Raw genomic sequence first — 22,861 nt, 5'->3', positions numbered from 1 at the left:
TTGCACAAAATAGAGTAGCATGGAGAGCTGCATCACCAGTCTCAGGACTGAAGACCACAACAACAACAACAGTGTTTTTCAAAAAGAACATCGCCTTCCCTCTGGGGATTCGTATTAGAGTTCCTGAAGAATCACTGTAACACTTACATGTTGTTCAAACCTACTGGTAACAAATCTAGCAGCCTGCCTCTGAATTGCTTTCACGCCTTCATTCAATCCAACCTGGTGCGGATCCCAAACATTCGAACAGTACTCAAGAACTGGTCGCACCAGGGTCCTATATATGGTCTCCTTTACACACGAACCACTCTTTCCTAAAATTCTTCCAATAAACCAAAATTGGCGATTCACCTTCCCTACCACAGTTCTCCCATGCTCCTCCCATCTCGTGTCATTTTGTAACATTACTTCCTATTTAAATGACTTGTCTGCATCAAGCATGACACTAGTAATACTGTATCTAAACATTATAGGTTTAATCTTCCTACTCATCTGCATTACCTTACATTTTTCCTCTTGTAGGGCTAGCTGCCACTCATCACGTCAACTGAAATTTTTGTCTGAGTCATCCTGTATCTTCCTACAGTCACTCAACTTCAACACCTTACTGTACACCATAGCATCATCAGCAGACAACTGCAGATTCTGCCTACCATGTTCACCAAATCAATTATGTATATAGAGAACAACAGTGGTCCTATCATACTTCCCTGTGGCACCACTGATGATACGCTTGTCTCTGATGAACACTCACAATTGAGGAAGACATACTGCGTTCTATTATTTAAGAAGTCTTTGAGTCACTCTCACATCTGTGAACTTATTCCATATGCTCATACCTTTATTAACAGCCTTCAATGGGGCACCATGCAAACGCTTTCCAGAAATTCAGAAATATGGAATCTGCCTGTTGTCCTTCATCGATACTTCTGAGTATATAGCATGAGAAAAGGACAAACTGAGTTTTGCACGAGCAAAGCTTTCTAAAACCACACAGATTCATTGACATAAGCTTCTCAGTCTCATGAAAGTTTATTATATTTGAACTGAGAATATGTTCAAGGATTCTGCAGCAAACAGAAGTTAGGAATATGGATCTGTAATTTTGCGGGTCCATTCCTTTATCCTTCATATATACTGGAGTCACCTCCACTCAGTACTTTGTGCTGGGTACAAGCTAGGTAAGAGACCAATGCCATAGAATACTCTTTGTAAAATCGAACTGGCATTCAATCTGGACCTTGTGATCTATTTGCTTTCAAATATTTCGGTTGTTTCTCATGCCAGGGATGCTTATTACTATGTCGTCCGATGATCAAATGACATATTTTTATACAATTCTCCTGATTTCTTGAACGTGAAACTTAAAACTTTGGCTTCCGTTTTGCTCTACTAACCTTCACTTGTCATTTGTGCATTCAATTTTGAAGCGAGATTGCAACAGCCTTTGCTTCTTCAGTACCCTCCGAATTTTGTTATTAAACCATGATGGGTCTCCACTATCTTTTATCCATTTACTAGCCACAATCTGCTAAAACTTTGTCCATAATTCCTCTACATTTATCTTATTGGAACTAAGTGATGCCAGTTCACTACCTAAGTGCAATTGTAATAACTGCTTATTTGCTCTATCTAGCAGAAACCGTCTCCTTTCTTGACTGATTTATTAAGTTTCGTAATCATAGTTGCTATAATGACATCATGATCGCTAATCCCTGTTGTATACTGATATTGTCAATAAGATCCAGCTTATTTGTAACGACAAGGTCTAAGATGTTTCCACTGTGTGTGGGCTGCCGAACTAGCTGCTCAAGACAGTTTTTCAGAAAACATGTTCAAAAGTATTTCACATGAATGTCAGTCTGTACCCCTTGCAATGAATCCATAGACATCCCATTCTATACTCGGTAGGTTAAAGTCATCTTCAACTAGTATTGCATGATCTGCATATTTATGCACTATTGTTCATAGACTTTCTTTGAATGACTCTAGAACTGTCACAGCACAATTGAGTGGCCAGTAAAAACATCCAATAATTAACTTGGTTTCACCTACACATTTATACATGACCAGATGACTTCACTGTCACACTCAACTTCGACATCAAAAACGAAAGTATTTTTGTCAACTGCAATGACTCACCTCCTCCTATGGCTTCTAACCTTTCTTTCTGATATAATGACTCGCTAACTATCTCAGAGCTTTCCACTTTGGGTTTCAGCCAGCTCTTGGTCCCAAGAATAATTTGAGTGTGAGAACTTTTCTGGAGGTCAGTAAATTCGGGAAACTTATTATGAATACTTCAACAGTTTACTGATAAAATTGCGAGAGTTGAAGTGCCTTAATTCTGAACACAGTTTGCCTTCCCTTGCTGCATATCACCCTGGCAAGTGTTCATCAGTGCTCCTCAAACTACTACCTAGCCTAAAAAACCCTCATGAGCACTGCACAAGTACTCTGCAACCTGAGTAGCTGCTTCCTTTGTGTAGTGCACCCCTGACCTATCAAGGGGAGTCCTACAAATCCCCATAATGATGCAGGTCTACAAATCTGCAGCCAAGACCGTCACAGAGATGAGAAAGTCTTTGGTTGAGACCCTCCACTCAGCTACAAACCAAAGGACCCCGAATGACTCTAGGAATGATGCTGCAAATTGCAACCTCTGCTTGCTTCCCGCACACGAGGCCAGCAGCCTTCACCACCAGTCTTGGTGCCCATGTGACCCACAACTTGCAAATGACTGCACCCTGTACACTCAATAGCCACAGGTAAGGCCACCTTTACATATCGGATGAGGGTCCCCAACAGACATACTGAGTGCACATTGGCTTTCTTTCCAGCCCTGAACGCTATCTGCCTAATGGGCTCCAAAACGTGCCAAACATTGGAGCTTTGAGTAACTAGTAAACCCGTTCCCCCCAGTGCCTGGTCGAACGTGCTGAAGGAGTGGCCACCTGTCCACAAACAGGGTGAATGGGAGAGCCAGGTGACAAGACTCCACATTGGCCCACTGCCTCAAGTGACACAAACGGTTTACCACCTGCCACTCACCCAGCTATGGGGGCAGATCCACTGCATCGGTTGACTAGGAGGTGCCTCAGAAGCAGAGCCCGTGGGAAAAACAAGCAACCCTTGAGATGTCCCATGTGATGCGCCAGATTCTCTGCCACTGCTGCACCCTGAGGCAGTAGCCTGACGGTGACTGACCATTGCCAAAAGCTCTTTCAGCTGTTCACAAACTGTGACCCTCTCCTCCTGCAACTGTACACAGCATGCACCCATCCTAGCCATCCTAGCAAGGTAAAATGAAGAAGCAAACTATAAAAGCAGACAGAATTCTAGATATGCAACTTGCTACTCTCTTGATGTGTCACCAATGGATGCTGATGTGTTAATGGTCTATGTAGCTTGATGTTCAGTGAGCAACTATTGCACTCAAACTGAATGATTTTACACTTACAGAAATGTGAGATTAAACCTCTTAAACAGAAAAACATGCACAATATTTAACAATTATACTATGAGGAAAACACAGAAAAAGGTAAATACTTAACTTGCCACTCTTTAGTTGTACTTGCATATCAGTCGATAACTGGAACTTGAAATCCTCACTTAATGCCTTCCACTCTGAGGCTGAAACTAGTTGGGACCATACCTTGCCCTGATCAAGTTTAGCCTTTAATATCACTAGACATGAAACCCATCAGACTATTCCAACTTCGCTTATGTTATCTTATCACCTTAATTCTTCCTTGGCCAAACTGTGGTGCATACAGGATCTGTTGCCTGACAACCCCGCCATTAACTCAATCAAGTATGCATTGCAAAGAGTCAAGGCTGATAATCAGCCCACCCATAGCAGGGAAGCAGTGTGATGCAACAAGGGGTGTTTGGGACGCATTCAAGTCGGGGATATAGTTTTTGTCAAAAATTTTGGGGGTAGGGACGGTAAAGTTCCTAGTAAGTTGTCTCCTCATTTTCTGGGACTCTATAGAGTGTTGGAAGTTCCCACTCCAGTCACGCTAGGGGCAAAAAGGAAGACAATGGAGATGAACTCAGGGTCCATCTGAGTCAAGTCATATGAGGTCATAAATAGTTGAAGGTTTGTAAACCCTCATACACGGTTTCAGTTTTGTGGGTGGGGAGACTGAGCTGTACCATGTCAATGTGTCATGGTACATCTTTCGCATGCCATCTTTGCCTCTAGAGGAGGCAAGACTCCACATTGGCCCACTGCCTCAAGTGACACAAATGCTTTACCACCTGCCACTCACCCAGCTGTGGGGGCAGATCCACTGCATCGGTTGACTAGGAGGTGCCTCAGAAGCAGAGCCCATGGGAAAAACAAGCAACCCTTGAGATGTCCCATGTGATGCGCCAGATTCTCTGCCACTGCTGCACCCTGAGGCAGTAGCCTGAAGGTGACTGACCATAGCCAAAAGCTCTTTCAGCTGTTCACAAACTGTGACCCACTCCTCCTGCAACTGCACACATCCTAGCCATCCTAGCAAAAGTAAGTGCCTGTGTGAGGAGTGAGTCGGTCAGTGGCACAAAGTGGAAGGACTCTTTAGGCATGGTATGTTTTCATTTGAGCCATGTGATTTCTCTGCCAGACAAATGTGCTTTGGTATTCTGGTTGGGACACGTGTCCAAGAATAGGTTTTCATCCTGGCAGCCCCAGAGGACATGAGGGGACCAAAGCTGTTCCTATTACAGAAGTCCATGGTTCCAGCGCCTTGGTTAAGCTTTATGGATTTTGGTTTAAGTTATCTCATTTATTGATATAATTGGCTTTGATGCTTGTTAGTTAACTTGTTAATTCTGGGAGAAAAGGATTTGTGCCATTTTTTTTAATATTTAAGATACTGTCTTCTAATGTAATCGAAGTTTCTTTGCCAGCCATATGTGAACATTCAAATCCTGGTGATTCTTCATTCCACGTGGTGCCCCTTGGCTACTGTTATGCCATAAGGCATTGTTTTGAAACTGAATTGCCATTGGTGTGTGAATCTTCTTATCTCCCTGTTGAGATTTTAGTGTGTGTTTAGTAATAAGGCCCCAACTGTTTCTGCTATTAACACTGGAGGGCTCTTCCCCCCATCAACCATGGACCTTGCCATTGGTGGGGAGGCTTGTGGGCCTCAGCGATACAGATAGCCCTACAGCAGGTGCAACCACAACGGACGGGTATCTGTTGAGAAGCCAGACAAATGTGTGGTCCCTGAAGAGGGGCAGAAGCCTTTTCAGTAGTCGCAGGGGCAACAGTCTGGAAGAATTGACTGACGGCCTTTTAACATCAACTGAAATGGTTTTGCTGTGCTGGTACTGTGAAAGGGTTCTAGGAGAAACTATAACCATAATTTTTCTTGAGGGCATTCAGCTCTACTGTATGGTTAAATGATGATGGCATCTTCTTAGGTAAAATATTTCGGAGGTAAAATAGTCCCCCAAACGAATCCCCGGGCGGGGTCTACTCAGGAGGCTGTCACTATCAGGAGTAACAAAACTGGTGTTCTACGGATCGGAGCATGAAATGTCAGATCCCTTAATTGGGTAGGCAGGTTAGAAAATTTAAAAAGGGAAATGGATAGCTTAAAGTTAAATATAGTGTGAATTAGTGAAGTTTGGTGGCAGGAGGACTAGGACTTCGGGTCAGGTGAATACAGGGTTACAAATACAAAATCAAAATGGCTCTGACCACTATGGGACTAACTAACCTAAGGACAGCACACGCATCCATGCCCGAGGCAAGATTCGGCCCTGCGACTGTAGCAGTCGCGCGTTTCCAGACTGAAGCGCCTAGAACCGCTCGGCCACAGTGGCCGGAAAATACAAAATCAAATAGGGGTAATGGAGGAGTAGATTTAATAATGACTAAAAAATAGAAATGCAGAGAAGGTACTACAAACAGCATAGTGAACACATTATTGTAGCCAAGATAGACACAAAGCCGACACCCATCACAGTAGAACAAGTTTACATGCCAACTAGCTCTGCAGCTGATTGAAGAAATGTATGATGAAATAAAAGAAATTATTCAATAGTTAAGGAAGACAAAAATTTAATAGTCATAGGGGACTGAAATTCACTAGTAGGAAAAAGAAGCAAAATTCATATGTGAATATAGACTGGGGAAAGGAATGAAGGAGGAAGCTGCCTGGTAGAATTTTGCACAGATTATGATTTAATTATAACTAACACTTGGTTTAAGAATCTTGAAAGAAAGCTGTATACACACAAGAGATCTGGAGACACTATAAGGTTTGAGATTGCTTATATAATGGTTAAACAGAGGTTTGTAACCAGGTTTGAAGTTATAAGACATTTCCAGGGGCAGATGTGGACTCTGACCACAATTTATTGGTTATGAACTGTAGATTAACATTGAAGAAACTGCAAAAAGACAGGAATTTAAGGAGATGGGACCTGAATAAACTGAAAGAACCAGGAGTTATAGATGGTTGGGGGAGGGGGCATTAGGGAATGATTGAGAAGAACAGGGGAAAGAAATACTGAACAAGAATGGGCAGCTTTGAGAGATGAAATAGTGAAGGCAGCAGAGGAGCAAGTAGGTAAAAAGACTATGGCTAGTAGAAATCCTTGGGTAATACCAAAGATATTGAATTTAACTGATGAAAGGAGAAAATATAAAAATGCAGTCAATGAAGCAGGTGAAAAGGAATACAAACTTCTCAAAAATGAGATCGGCAAGAAGTGAAAAATGGCTAGGCAGGAATGGCTAGATGACAAATACAAGGATTTAGAAGTACATATCAATAGGGGTAAGATAGATGCTGTGCCTACAGGAAAATTAAAGAGACCTTTGGAGAAAAGAGAACTACCTGTATGAATATCAAGAGCTCAGATGGAAAACCAGTCCTAGGCAAAGAAGGGAAAGCAGGAAAGTGGAAGTAGTATATAGAGGGTCTGTATATGGGAAATGTATTTGAGGGTGATATTAAGAAAATGGAAGAGGACATACATGAAGATGAGATGGGAGATATGATACTGCATGAGGAATCTGGCAGGCCACTGAAAATCTAAGTCGAAACAAGGCCCCAGGAATAGACAGCATTGTGTTAGAACTACTATTAGCCTTGGGAGAGCCAGCCATGACAAAACACTTCCATGTGGTAGGCAAGATGTATGAGACAGGTGAAATACCCTAAGACTTCAAGAAGAATATAATAATTCCAGGCCGATCTCGGGGAAGATCAGTTTGGATTCCGTAGAAATGTTGGAACATGTGACACAATACTGACCCTATGACATACCTTAGAAGATAGGTTAATGAAATGCAAATCTATGTTTTTAGCATTTGTAGACTTGCAGAAAGCCTTGGACAATGCTGTACAGAAACCAGATGGCAGTTATAATAGACGAGGAGCTGGAAAGGGAAGCAGTGGTCTAGAAGGGAGTGAGACATGATAGTAGCCTATCCCAGATGTTATTCAATCTGTATACTGAGCAAGCAGTCAAGGAAACAAATGAAAAATTTGGATTACAAGTTAAAGTCCAGGGAGAAGAAATAAAAGCTTTGAGGTTTGCCAATGACATTGCAACTTTGCCAGAGACAGCAAAGGACTTGGAAGAACAGTTGAACAGAATGGGCAGTGTCTTGAAAGGAGAATATAGGATGAACATTGACAAAAGTAAAACGAGGATAATGGAATGTACTCGAATTACATCAGATGAGGCTGAGGGAATTAGATTAGGAAATGAGACACTTAAAGGAGTACATGAGTTTTGCTATTTGGGCAGCAAAATAAGTGATGATGGTTGAAGTAGAGAGGATATAAAATGTAGACTGGCGATGGTTAGAAAAGTGTTTCTGGAGAAGAGAAATTTCATTAACATCGAGTATAGATTTAAGTATCAGGAAGTCTTTCTTGAAAGTATTAGTATGGACTGTAGGAAATGAAACACGGACAATAAACAGTTTAGACAAGAAGAGAATAGAAGCTTTTGAAATGTGGTGCTACACAAGAATGCTGAAGATCAAATGGGTAGATCACATAACTAATGAAAAGGTACTGAGAAGAACTGAGGAGAAGAGGAATTTGTGGCACAACTTGAGTAGAAGAAGGGATCAGTTGGTAGGACACATTCTGAGGCCACAAGAGATCACCAATTTAGTACTGGGTCGAAGCATAGAGGGTAAAAATCATAGAGGGAGACCAAGAGATGAATATAGTAAGCAGATTTAGAAGTATACAGGTTCCAGTAGTTACCTGGCTATGAAGAGGCTTGCACAGGATAGAGTAGCATAGATTTAAGTGCCAAATCTTTCAGACTGCAGCATCTATGTTATGTTTAACAGCATTCAAAGAACAATAACCAATAAATCTGCAAGGTGTCAAAAGCTAGGGTGTTCACTTGTTCTTGTGCTCTTACATACAGCAGTTGTTGATCACCAGTGTGGGAAATTTCTCAGGCAGGTGAGTAGATTAGATTTACTTTCATTCCAATTGATCCGTAGTGAGGAGGTCCTCCAGGATGTAGAACATGTCAGAAAAACATCAATACATGACAAATATTTACAACTCAAACAAATAAGCTAATGTACCATTCCACAGGTCCCAAGTGGCATGGTCATCATTTTTTAATGAACGCCATATGAAAGAATCATTCTACAAATACTAATGCACTGAATTTAAAATTAAAAAAGTTTTTTATTTATTTATAAGGTAATTAACGTGTAATACAACTACTATAATACTTACTTAAAATGAACACATTACTGAACTGGTGCAGAAGTTAGATTGTACTTACTAACACACACACACACACACATACACACTTATTTACAATGAACACATTACTGCACTGAAATTGTGCAGAAGTTATATTGTACTTATATGATGAGGCAACAGTTTGTTGCAAAAGCTTGAATTTTGTGTGTATGTTTGTGTTTGTTTGTGTGTCTGTCGACCTGCCAGCACTTTCAGTTGGTAAGTCACATCATCTTTGTTTTTAGATATATTTTTCCTACATGGAATGTTTCCCTCTATTACAAGGATGATGTGACTTACCAAATGAAAGTGCTGGCAGGTCGACAGACACACAAACAAACACAAACATACACACAAAATTCAAGCCTTCGCAACAAACTGTTGCCTCATCAGGAAAGAGGGAAGGAGAGGGAAAGACGAAAGGATGTGGGTTTTAAGGGAGAGGGTAAGGAGTCATTCCAATCCCGGGAGCGGAAAGACTTACCTTAGGGGGAAAAAAGGACGGGTATACACTCGCACACACACACATATCCATCCACACATATATGTGTCGACAGACACACATATATGTGTGGATGGACACGCGTGTGTGTGCGAGCGTACACCCGTCCTTCCCCCCCCAAGGCAAGTCCCCCCGCTCCCGGGATTGGAACGACTCCTCACCCTCTCCCCCAAAACCCACATCCCCCCCCCGATGAGGCAACAGTCCGCCGCGAAAGCCTGAATTCCGCGTGCGTGCCTGCGCCTGCCCGTGCGTCCGTCGACCCGCCAGCACCCCCACCCGGCAAGTCACATCATCTTGGGGAAACATTCCACGTAGGAAAAATATATCTAAAAACAACGATGATGTGACCCACCAAATGAAAGTGCTGGCAGGTCGACAGACACACAAACAAACACAAACACACACACAAAATTCAAGCCCCCGCAACAAACCGCCGCCCCATCAGGATATAGAGGGAAACATTCCATGTAAACATTCCATGTAGGAAAAATATATCTAAAAACAAAGATGAGAGGGAAACATTCCATGTAGGAAAAATATATCTAAAAACAAAGATGATGTGACTTACCAAATGAAAGTGCTGGCAGGTCGACAGACACACAAACAAACACAAACATACACACAAAATTCAAGCTTTCGCAACAAACTGTTGCCTCATCAGGAAAGAGGGAAGGAGAGGGAAAGACGAAAGGATGTGGGTTTTAAGTGAGAGGGTAAGGAGTCATACCAATCCCGGGAGCGGAAAGACTTACCTTAGGGGGAAAAAAGGACGGGTATACACTAGCACACACACACATATCCATCCATACACACACACACACACACACACACATATATATATATATATATATATATATATATATATATATATATATATATATATATGACTTACCAAATGAAAGTTTGTTGTGAAAGCTTGAATTTTGTGTGTATGTATGTGTTTGTTTGTGTGTCTGTCGACCTACCAGCACTTTCATTTGGTAAGTCACATCATCTTTGTTTATATATATATATATATATATATATACACTACATATATATATATGTGTGTGTGGATGGATATGTGTGTGTGAGAGTGTATACCCGTCCTTTTTTCCCCCTTTCACCCTAAGGTAAGTCTTTCCGCTCCCGGGATTGGAATGACTCCTTACCCTCTCCCCTAAAACCCACATCCTTTCGTCTTTCCCTCTCCTTCCCTCTTTCCTGATGAGGCAACAGTTTGTTGCGAAAGCTTGAATTTTGTGTGTGTGTTTGTGTTTGTTTGTGTGTCTATCGACCTGCCAGCGCTTTCGTTCGGTAAGTCACATCATCTTTGTTTGTTTTTAGATATATTTTTCCCACGTGGAATGTTTCCCATATATATATATTTTAAGTGACTTTAAAGCCTTGTGAAGATTATTCTTATTTCTAGTATTGATTCCATGAATTGAGCTGTTGGTTTGAAAAAGTGATATATTTTTAATGACAAATTTCATGAAGGAATAAATATATTGGGAAGCAGTAGTTAGTATCCCTAGTTCCCTAAACAGGCTTCTGCAGGATGTTCTTGAGTTCACACCACATACAACTCTTACTGCACGTTTTTGTGCCCAGAAATCTTTAGCATGGCTTGATGAATTACCCCAAAAAATAATCCCATATGGCATAATGGGATGAAAGTAAGCATAGTATGCCAACTTTTTCATTTTTATATCCCCTATATCTGACACAATTCGCATTGCAAATAGAGATTTGTTAAGACGCTGCAGCAGTTCTGTGGTGTGCTCCTCCCAGTTGAATTTATTACCAAGCTGTAATCCCAAGAATTTAACACTGTCCACTTCTTCTATCTGCTTGTCATCGTATGTTAGGCATATATTTGTGGGACACCCCTTACAAGTTCTGAACTGCATGTAGTGTGTTTTTTCAAAGTTTAGTGACAAAGAATTGGCTAGGAACCAGTGATTAATGTCCACAAATATTTTATTAGCTGACCTTTCTAAGACTACACTTGATTTGCTATTTATTGCAATGTTTGTATCATCGGCAAACAAAACGAATTTGGCTTCTGGTAATGTTACTGATGAAAGGTCTTTGATATATATAAGAAAACGTAAGGGCCCTAGAATGGAACCTTGTGGGACCCCACATGTGATTAGTTCCCAGTTGGATGGTGCCTTCACTATATCCCATATTGTCTTTATTTTGTTATCTGATATGACTATCTTTTCCTTGTAATATATTTGCTTTGATGACCGTATTACAGTCTTTAATATTTTGCAGTATTTCTTGAAATGTGCTACAGCATCAACATCGGAACTGTTTCGGATTGACAGATACAGCTTTATCTTTGTTTTACAAGATACCCCTATTTCTTGAGTAATCCATGGCTTCTTTGTAGACTTTGCTCTAACCTTGGTAAGTTTTGGTGGAAAACAGTGTTCGAATACGGTAAGCACTTAATTAGCAAAAGTGTTATACTTTTCATTCATGCTATGAGCACTGTAAACATTAGTCCAGTGAATGTCTCTGAGGAGTGTCCTAAAATAATCAATTTTTGGCTTATTGATTACCCTCTTGAGGTCAGATTTAACAGATTTTATATCCTGTTCAGTTTTAACATTTAACAGAAGGAACTGCATGTCATGGTCTGAGAGGCCATTGACTATTGGTTTTGTAATATAATTTTGTTCATTGGACTTTTTTTATAAAGATATTATCAATGGCTGTTTGTGAGCAATTGACTACCCTCTTGGGGAACTTTACAGCGGGGATTAAGTTGAATGATAGTGTTACTAACGCAAATAAGTTCTTATTGGGAGAGTCTTTAAGGAAATCTACATTGAAATCACCAGCAAACAATATTTCTTTGTTTTTGGTTGTTAAATGGGCCAGTACAACTTCAAGGTGGTTTACGAACTGATTAAAGTTACCTGCAGGTGCTCGATATACACTTAATATTATGAAGGATTTTTTGTGAAACTCTACTTCTGTTGCACATGCTTCCATATGCTGTTCTAGGCAAAATTTATGAATGTCTATGTTCTTAAATTTATGACAGTTCCTGATGAATGTGGCAACTCCTCCTTTCTCCATTTCTGATCTACAAAAGTGAGATGCTAACCTAAACCCTGTAACACTTAAAAGTTCTATACCAGTGGTCACATGATGTTCAGAGAGGCAGATTATGTCAGCTGGCTTTGAAGACTCTAATTCATCTATTCAGATAATTAATTCATTAATTTTATTTCTCAGTCCTTGAATATTTTGATGCAATAAAGATAGCTGACATTTCACATTAACTAAGTTAAAACTGGGTAGAGTTAAAATATCTGCTGACTGTTGAAAATTCTTAACCAATAGCTGTTTATGCTGATGTAATAAGCTAGAATTAAGTTTTTTGGTTTCTTTCTCAAACTGAAGGTTTGTTTCAGCTCTAACCTCTCTTAAAATTTTGTTTCTCTCTGTCCTCGCTACCCTAAAAAGGGTCTTTTCTGAACCCTATAACCACTGGTATTTTATCACTCATGACAGTGCCTCCCCCCTTTAACTTTCTTGCTATTTTCTCAGCCAGTTTACCCTTCCCCTTCGTGTTGAGGTGAAGGCCACGCCTAGTATAATCCCACCTATTGAGAGAATCAACAGGAACCACACCAGTGCATGACCCTGCGCCCGACATAAGCAGCCGTTCCAACTCCAAATTATCTCTCTTGACAGAAGAGTTCAAATGAGGTCGGTCATGGCACCCAGGAACAGATACAAACTCAACACTAGTATGCTTTGATGCTGATGAAATCTTTGCCAGGTCACACTCTATACTATACCCAGGATCTCTGTCAATACTATTACCTGCCCCACCCACTATAACCTCGGTGTCTTCCTTAGTGAAATCTTTGCAAAGTGATCCTAAATCCTCTGTCATCTGCTCCAGACCAGCACTAGGTTTAAAAAAATTGGTGACCTGGTATTCTGATCCTAGTTCATCCTGCAAAAGTCGGCCAACACTTCTTCCATGGGAACTACCAAACAACAACACTTTCTTTCTCTTTACTGATTTCCCTACATTCTCACTTTTCAATTTGCTGCTGAAAGTTTGTTGTGCCCTGTCTACACCTGCAACTGCTTGAGGCTCACCAGCTTCTAACTGAAGCAACAGGTCAAATCCATTTTCTACATTCACCACGAAGCTGTCAGACAAAGTTCTAGGCCTGTTCCTCCTGTTGCCTGTTGCCACTTCCCACCTCTCTTTACCCTTTTCCCTCCTTAACCTGTCAAGATCTCCCCTGGCCTTGTCTAACTCAACCTGAAGGGTGGCAATTTTCCCCTCCTGTTCTAGTATCTTCCTGTCTCTACTACAAATCCTACAAAACCACTGATGAGTCTCATTTACTTCCCCTAATCCCAGGCCACTACAGTCGCCCACATCGAAAAAACTACAGCACCCATCACACCAAAGCCCCATCCTAACAATTCTACGGCAAGTCAAGCACTTTTCACTCATGATAAACGTAATAGTGTATTAAGAATAAGTCAGTTAAATTACAGATAAACACAAAAATATGGTTCCACAAATTTGGCCTATACGCAATTGTGTGTAAACAAAAACAACAGCACAAATTTTCTGAAACAACAACTTAAACTTTACGCTACTTTCCAGAAATGCTAGTGAAATAATGAAGAGGTACGCTAAGTTAAATTTCTGGAGAGAGCAAAGAACAACTAAACGAAATTCTATAGATTTGATGCGGCAAAACATAAACAGAAAATACGACTGTACGATCTTTTCGCGTTTTCTGCTATATTACATAAAGAAAAATGAAACCTTTAATGGTACACTTAAAAGGCTCACTAATACACCTATTCAACATGTAATCAGGAGTAAACTATATGTTTTCTAATCTAAAATGACTTATCTTCATGAGAACACCAAAACTCGCACTAGTCACCTGGCTGCAGGGCACAATAACATTTGCATACTATTTTAACAGAACTGATCCATTTTCTTTGCACAAATACAAGACACTGCAATACAAATACACTTAAGACAGGTACCATGAACAGGCTGTTCAAAGAGCTCAAAGACAAGGATGTCAAGACACATCACATTCCTTGGTCTCAATTTCGGGTTGTTACATTAACTGCTGCAGGTTGTTGTACCCACAACTTCAGTCGATTTCCACTAACAAAAGAGAGATATCTTATTCCTCAAAAGCATCACTGAATCCATATGTTCTGAGGTCTTAGGCTGAAATGTAATTTTTCTGCAAGTAATTGGGTAAATATATATAACATACCTGTAATCACTTACAAATGATAACGTCTGTGAAAACTCCAGTAGACCATTTTTCAGGGATTTGTTGACATTTTCAGACTGTGCATAATTCTGTAATGACTGCGCTAGATCATCATTTTTATTCCGCACACTGGAACAATAATACACAGTTTTAGGTCCCAAATAAGTAACAAATATATCTTTCCTCCAATTATTTGTAGATTCTTCTACATTCTGACTGTGTGACTCTGTCATTTGTTACAGAAATAGAAGTAAATACTAAACAAACAGCTAACGAAATTGTTCAAGTTTTGCATTACTGTTACAAGTTGTATAGTATGAGTTTTTTAATCATAAACCTGCTTCTCAACACTATTTTGACCACAGGAAATTGCTATATACAAACACCTGTGTCATGGAAGTAAAAGTAAACCTGTCTTCTCGGTCCAGTACAGTCAAATGCTGCAATCATGTCTACAATCGTGGACAGGATGGTGCAGCTTATGTGCAGTGCTCAGTTTGTCAGCATTCCTCAAAGTGTCATTTCAAGCTTAGACCAACTGCATATAGTCACTTCGCAGCAGGAATGGTTGACAATTTTGGACATCACCATCCAAAATGGTGTGCACTAACATGACATCATTTGAATATTCAGTCACTATTATAAGACACTAAAAGTTGAAGATCTGTCTTGTGGTGGTAGTCTGCAATCAAAATCAGCTGACAAATGGTAGCTACAAATTATTGTCTGTATACACCATGAGAGAGTGAAACAGAACTGCACATTACCTTTTTGACAGCAACTGGGAGCATTGTGTTGACACAGACAGTATGCAACCATCTCCATGTCCTCTAGGCTTCCACTACAAAGAACAGTACAAACCCCTATGGTTGGGATGTCTGAAGAAGATAAGCATGGGAACACCTAGAATTACTCAGCGACATCCAGTTCTCTTTAATGACGAGTGCCAGATCAGTCTTACACCTGTTGATTGTTGTACAAGAGTGTGAAGTCAGTAGGTACCAACACACTTCTTCAGCACACAATCCCATAGGTTCTGCAGGGAAATGGGTCAGTCACATTTAGGACTGATACTGTGTATAGGTATTGGACACCTCCCATCGTTATCTACATTAATTAGAGGGCTGTGCAGTATCAAGGCAGCCCAACAATCAACATTTTAGTGAAAGCTTTGTCTTTCACATCACCACTGCTGAAGCCCAGGCTATCCGTGATCTGAAGGCTGACCGGTCCATCGTCATTCTTCCGGCGGACAAGGGTTCCACAACCGTGGTACTTGATCGTCGGGAGTATGTGGCTGAGGGACTGCGTCAGCTTTCAGACAACACCACATACAAAGTTTGCCAAGGTAATCCCATTCCTGATGTCCAGGCGGAGCTTCAAGGAATCCTCAGAACCTTAGGCCCCCTACAAAACCTTTCACCTGACTCGCATCAACCTCCTGACCCCACCGACACCCCACACCCCTACCTTCTACCTTCTTCCTAAAAGGTGTCTGTATATGTGTGGATGGATATGTGTGTGTGTGCGAGTGTATACCCGTCCTTTTTTCCCCCTAAGGTAAGTCTTTCCGCTCCCGGGATTGGAATGACTCCTTACCCTCTCCCTTAAAACCCACATCCTTTCGTCTTTCCCTCTCTTTCCCTCTTTCCTGATGAGGCAACAGTTTGTTGCGAAAGCTTGAATTTTGTGTGTATGTTTGTGTTTGTTTGTGTGTCTGTCGACCTGCCAGCACTTTCATTTGGTAAGTCACATCATCTTTGTTTTTAGATATATTTTTCCTACATGGAATGTTATATATATATATATATATATATATATATATGTGTGTGTGTGTGTGTGTGTGTGTGTGTGTGTGTGTGTGTGTGTGTGTGTGTGTGTGTGTGTAGGAGGGGGTGAGAGGAGGGAGGGAGAGACAGAGTTTTGTGATGATAAGGTAAAGCATTTAAGACCATTCTTTGTCATCAGTCCTCTAGCTGATTTCACAAGGCCTGTTAGGAGCTCTCTACTGTGTCAGCCTCTTCATTTCAGAGTAATAACTAGTTATTGGACATATTTCAGTCTCTCTGTTCCCTCAAGTACCACAGAAGTTATTCCCGAATGACATATCATATGGTCCCTTCTTTTTGTCATTGTTTTCCATATGTTCCTCTTGTCCTGATTCTGCAGAGAACCTCCTGATTTCTTATATTATCAATTCAAATAATTTCATCACCCTTCTACAGCAATACATCTCTAACACTTAAGATTCTCTTCTTTCCCTGTTTCCCTACAGTCCACAAATCACTTCCATTGAACGCTGTGCTCAAAATGTACATAATTAGAAATTTCTTTCTCAAATTAAGATCAATGTTTGACCCTAGTAGACTTCTTTTGGCCAGGAATGTGCTTACCAAGCGCCTGGCCCACCAACTTGTCTATTGGCAAAGCACGGACACTGCAATCACCTATATGGTTACCTCACGCCCCACTGTGAGAGTAGCAGGCCATTCCTCCACATCATTCCTCTGCCTTGGAAAACACTTCTGCCCTCTGGTCTTGGGCACACCTGGATTTCTCAGAGCCCTTCCTGGGATACTCTGGGTTAATCGACAAATATGATGATAGTGCCCCCCCCCCCCTCCCATGTCTCACAAATGTCTAGCATGTTCACAGGGCAGACTGTTCAAAGCTCCCAAAAACAAGTGTCACAGATAACCACCCTCAATTTACTTCCATGGGATTCTCCACTTTCTGCAAACAAATGGTGTAGCACTGATACATACTGTGCCCCATCTTGCATCTATTGGTCTAGCCAAACACTTTTAAATTCTAGTCATCCAAGTTTCACTGCTGTCACCCTTTGGACGAGACTCTTAAAAACTTCATGGCTGACCATATCAGTCACAATTGTCTATCATCCATCCCACCAGCAATCGCCCCTCCCCTCAGCAGTCCAGCCACCACCAATTCCCTCTGCATGTTCCTGTGAGGGACCTTGTCTTCACCTAAGGCTGCCAGAATTGATTTCCTGCTGTCATTTCCAGTCTTTTGGGATGGGTTACACTTCAAGACAGCGCAGTGTGCCATAAGCACTTTAAACAACTGTGGCCTCACCATCGTCCTCTCCCTGGATCCTATAGTCTACCATCATCTTTCGTTCCAGACGCAGAGTCATCCACAACACGCACCCTGGAGACAACTGCCTTGCCTCAGCTCCAGCCTGCAATTGGCTCCCTGCTGGAGCGGCCCTCAGCTGCTCCACATGCCACACCAGTGCCAGCTCCAATGGAGGTTGACCTCAGCTTCCCAGCTGCCAGTAAGGACCCAACCAGATATACTACCAGCTCTCCTCCCCTTGATGGCGGGGAATGCTGTGTCAAGGCTTTACACCTACGCAGCCAGCACCAACAACACAGTGAGCTCCCTGCCGCCATTGGATGAGCAGCAGGCAGCAGCAAGTCATAGTCTTAGCTCACCTATTTGTTTCATAGTTTAATTCTTAATTTCTTTGCAAGTTTTGGGTACTTTCATTGTTTAATTCACAAATTTCGGGCTTATTACAGTATTTGAGAGTTGTAGCATTGCGTTTTAGTACCCATATAGTGTAAATTCCCATAGTTGTCAGTCATCTGTTTGTTTTGAACACCTTGTGAGATAAAAGAGAGCAACAAAATTGCTAGGGATGGATAGGGACTGCGACTGTTGTGTACGGATTCAGGGGGAATTGGCCACCATCCGTAAACAGCTGGGAGCTGTGTTGGCCGTGGTTGACAGGCTCCAGGCTATTGCCCTGGGCTGCGGTGACATTGGGACACCTGAGGCAAGCGCTTTGGCACCTCTGGAACCTGTAGCACCGCCTAGGATTTCTGATGACACTGCGCCCTCAGATTCGGACATCCCTGCCAGTCGATACTTGCCTGATGGTGACTGGCGAACTGTGGCGGGTTTGCGAATCCCTGGGCAGAAGGCGAAAATTGGTGCTGGCCGCAAGGCTGTACCCGTACACCTCCGTAACAGGTTTGGGGTACTGCCCACTGCTGAAAATACTTCTGAGCCAGCAAGGGCGGCTTCGCCTGTTGCTGTAGTGGCCGGTGTTCCTGAGAGGTCTGGACAAGCATAGAGGGTGGGATTGCTTGTCATTGGGAGCTCCAATGTTAGGCAGGTGATGGAGCCCCTTAGGGATATGGCAGCTAAGGACGGGAAGAAAGCCAAATATGGTGGCTCACGTCGGCACTAATGATGTGTGTCACTATGGATCGGGAGAGATTCTCTCTGGTTTCCGGTGGCTATCTGAGTTGGTGAAGACTGCCAGTCATACTAGCAAGATGAAGGCAGAGCTCACCATCTGCAGCATTGTCGACAGGACCAATATGGACCTTTGGTACAGAGCCGAGTGGAGGGTCTGAATCAGAGGTTCAGATAGTTCTGCGACCGTGTGGGATGCAGATTCCTTGACCTGTGCCATTGGGTGGTGGGGTTTAAGGTTCCACTAAATGGGTCAGGTGTTCACTATACACAGGAGGTGGCTATACGGGTATCAGGGGCTGTGTGGCATGGACTGGGCAGTTTTTTAGGTTAGACAGTCTCAGGAGAGATCAAAAAGGGCTCTAGTCTCAAAGGGTGCAGGGCAAAGAAACGATGAGAATCGACCAAGCAACAGTCGGTACTGTAGTTGTAAACTGTCATAGCTGTGTTGGAAAAGTACCACATCTTCAAGTGCTGATAGAAAGCACTAAAGCTGAAATCATTATAGGTACAGAAAGTTGGCTAAACCCGGAGGTAAATTCTGCCAAAATTTTTACAGAGGCGCAAACCGTGTTCAGAAAGGGTAGAATAAATAAAGTATGTGGTGGTGTGTTTGTGTCTGTTGGTAGTAGTTTAACTTGTAGTGAAGTTGAAATAGATAGTTCCTGCAAATTACTATGGGTAGAGGTTATAAACAGCCGTACCAAAATAATAATTGGCTCCTACTGACCCCCCAACTCAGATGATATAATAGCTGAACAGTTCAAAGAAAACTTGAATCTCATTACAAATAAGTACCACACTCATACAGTTATAACTGGTGAAGACTTCAATCTACCTTCGGTCTGTTGACGAAAACACATGTTCAAAGTCGCTGAACAATTAGTTCATGAGACCACACAAATTGTAAATGGTTGCGAAAACACACTTGACCTCTTAGCCACAAATAATCCTAATCTTATAGAGAGCGTCATGACGGATACAGGGATTAGTGGAGAAAAGGTCATTGTAGCGAGGCTCAAAACCATATCAACCAAAACTACTAAAAATAAACGCAGAATATATCTATTTAAAACAAGCAGATAAAAATTCACTTTATGCCTTCCTAAGGGAGAGTCTCCATTCCTTCCAAGCTAATTATGTAAGTGTAGACCAGATATGGCTCAAATTCAAAGATACAGCATCAACAGCAATAGATAGATTCATACTGCATAAGTCAATAAGAGACGGGATTGATCCAACATGGTACACAAAACACGTCAGAACACTGTTGCAGAAGCAACGAAAAAAGCATACCAAATTCAGAAGAACGCAAAATCCCCAAGACTGGCTAAGTTTCACGGAAGCTCGAAATTTAGTGTGGACGTCAATGTGAGATGCTTTTAATAGTTCACACAATGAAACATTGTCTCAAAATATGGTAAAAAACCAAAAGAGATTCTGGTCATATGTAAAGTACACCAGTGACAAGAAACAGTCAATACCGTCACTACGGGATAGCGACGGAAATGTTACTGATAATGGTGCCACTAAGGTGGAGTTACTAAATACAGTTTTCCATAATTCCTTCGTGAAAGAAGACAAATTAAATATTCCATAATTCGAAACCAGAACAGCTGTTAGCATGAGTGACATAAAAGTAGATATCTTAGGTGTTGCAAAACAACTAAAATCACTTAAGGAAGGCATGTCTTCTGGTCCAGGTTCCTTTCAAAGTATGCAGACACAATAGCGCCTTTCTTAGCAATCATATACAACCACTCACTTGACGAAAGGTCTGTTCCTAAAGATTGGAAAGTAGCACAGGTCATACCAATATTCAAGAAAGGAAATAGGAGTAACCCATTGAATTACAGACCCATATCACTGACCTCAATTTGCTGTAGGATTTTGGAGCATGTACTGTACTCGAACATTATGAATCACCTTGAAAAAAATGACTTATTGATACATAACCAACACAGATTCAGAAAATATTGTTCTTTATTCCCATGAAGTCATGAGTGCTGTCGACAAGGGATCTCAGATCGATTCCACATTCCTAGATTTCCAGTAGGCTTTTGATATCGTTCCTCACAAGCAACTATTATCAAATTGCGTGCATATGGGGTATTGTCTCAGTTGTGTGACTGGATTTGTGATTTCCTCTCAGAGAGGTCACAGTTCATAGTGATGGACAGTAAATCATCGGGCAGAACAGAAGTGATATCTGGCATTCCACAAGGTAGTATCATAGGCCCTCTGCTGTTCTTGATTTACATAAATGATCTAGGTGATAATCTGAGCAGCCCCCTTAGATTGTTTGCAGATGATGCTGTAATTTACCGTCTAGTAAAATCATCAGATGGTCAATTCCAATTACAAAATGATCTAGAGAGAATTTCTGTATGGTGCAAAAAGTGGCAATTGGCACTAAACACAGAAAAGTGCGAGGTCATCAACATGGGTACTAAAAGAAATCCGATAAATCTTTGGTATACAATAAATCACACAAATCTAAGGGCTGTCAATTCAACTAAATACCTAGGGATGGGGAGCTGCATCAAACCAGTCTCAGGACTGAAGACCACAACAACAACCAAGGGATTACAATTACGAGCAACTTAAATTGGAAAGACCACATAGATAATATTGTAGGGAAGGCAAAACAAAGACTGCCCTTTGTTGGCAGAGCACTTAGAAGATGTGACAAATACACTAAAGAGTCAGCCTAGATTACACTTGTCCATTCTCTGCTGGAATACTGCTGTGCGGTATGGGATCCTTAGCAGGTAGGATTTATGGAGGACATCGAAAAAGTGCAAAGAAGGGCAGCTCGTTTTGTTTTATTCTGCAATAGGGGTGAGAGTGTCACTGATATGATACGTGAGTTGGGGTGGCAGTCACTGAAACAAAGGCAGTTTTCTTTGTGGTGAGATCTATTTACAAAATTTCAATCACCAACTTTCTCTTCTGAATGCGAAAATATTTTGTTGAGGCCCACCTACGTAGGGAGAAATGATCATCACAATAAAATAAGAGAAATCAGAGCTCGATAGGAAAGATTTAGGTGTTCCTTTTTCCCACGCACCATTCGAGATTGGAATGGTAGAGAAGTAGTACGAAAATGGTTCGATGAACCCTCTGCCAGGCACTTGAGTGTGAATTGCAGAGCAACCATGTAGATGTAGATGTAGATGGGTTAGGTGGGCATGGACCTTGCACAGGCAGCTCTCCAGACGACAGACAAGGTATGGTCACACTCCGCCCTGCCACCATGTGGCAACCCAAGCGCATGCAGAGGTCACTGGCCCTGCAGACCCTTTCTCCTCTGTGGACCACATGATCAAAAGCAGTATATGTAATATCTTGGTGCTGGGGCAGTATTTAGACCAGCACCTGAACTACGTTCAAATAGTTCACTCCAAGTAAGTTTCATGGACCAGGTGCCAATTGTGAAACCATCCTACAATTAGGATCTTACTCTGGAGCTGCAGCTACAACAACATCATTCACATCAACATTCACCTCCAGGAGCTGCCAGCTATGGACCTACATCATTTGTGGCCTCTACGCTGAAGAGACATGGCCTCTGACACTGTGACCAGCAGTTTTTCACCAGCACTACACTGGACTTATACTTTTGCACATCTCTTCTGGACTTTGATTATGGCATGTTTAGTGTATTGACATTGGAATTTGTACTTTTAATTTACTGAGACATTTTCAGGCCTTCAGATATTATTATTGTTCTTTCAGTATTCAAAAAGTGACTTGTTTTCAATTATTTTGTTCCAAACTTTTCAGTATGCTGAATCTGTTCTTCCAGCAAGCAATCCTTTTTCAATTTCTTCACGTGTGTCCTGTGGCCATTTTGCCTTTGTTTCCTTGCACTTTCTTCCTGTTTCACTCCTAAGTGACTTCTATTTCTGTATTCCTGCCTTTTCCTGACCATTTTTGTACTTTCTTCTGTCATTGATCAAGTATTTCTTTGTTACCTAAGGCTTCTTCACAGTTACCTCCCTTACGCCTACATTTTTCTGCCTAGCTTTGGTAATTACCCTTTTTAGAGACTGCCCATTCCTTTTCAACTGTGCTGCTTACTGTAGTATTTGACATTCAGTGACCATCAAACAAACATCATC

General features: G+C 41.5%; 1 protein-coding gene across 2 annotated transcripts in view; it reads right to left on the bottom strand.

Moving 5' to 3' along the window:
- LOC126235834 (CBY1-interacting BAR domain-containing protein 1) overlaps positions 1-22,861 on the bottom strand; it is a 211,854-nt gene that overhangs the window by 135,839 nt on the left and 53,154 nt on the right. For both annotated transcript variants that reach the window (XM_049944691.1, XM_049944690.1), the window contains exon 3: positions 14,511-14,639. In XM_049944691.1, the coding sequence (XP_049800648.1) occupies positions 14,511-14,639 (129 nt within the window). The remainder of the gene's footprint in view (positions 1-14,510; positions 14,640-22,861) is intronic.

This window comes from Schistocerca nitens, chromosome 2, assembly GCF_023898315.1.
Source record: "Schistocerca nitens isolate TAMUIC-IGC-003100 chromosome 2, iqSchNite1.1, whole genome shotgun sequence".
Taxonomy (NCBI): Eukaryota; Metazoa; Arthropoda; class Insecta; order Orthoptera; family Acrididae; genus Schistocerca; species Schistocerca nitens.
The sequence above is the reverse complement of the archived record's forward strand: the minus strand, read 5'-3'. Positions and strand labels throughout refer to the sequence as shown.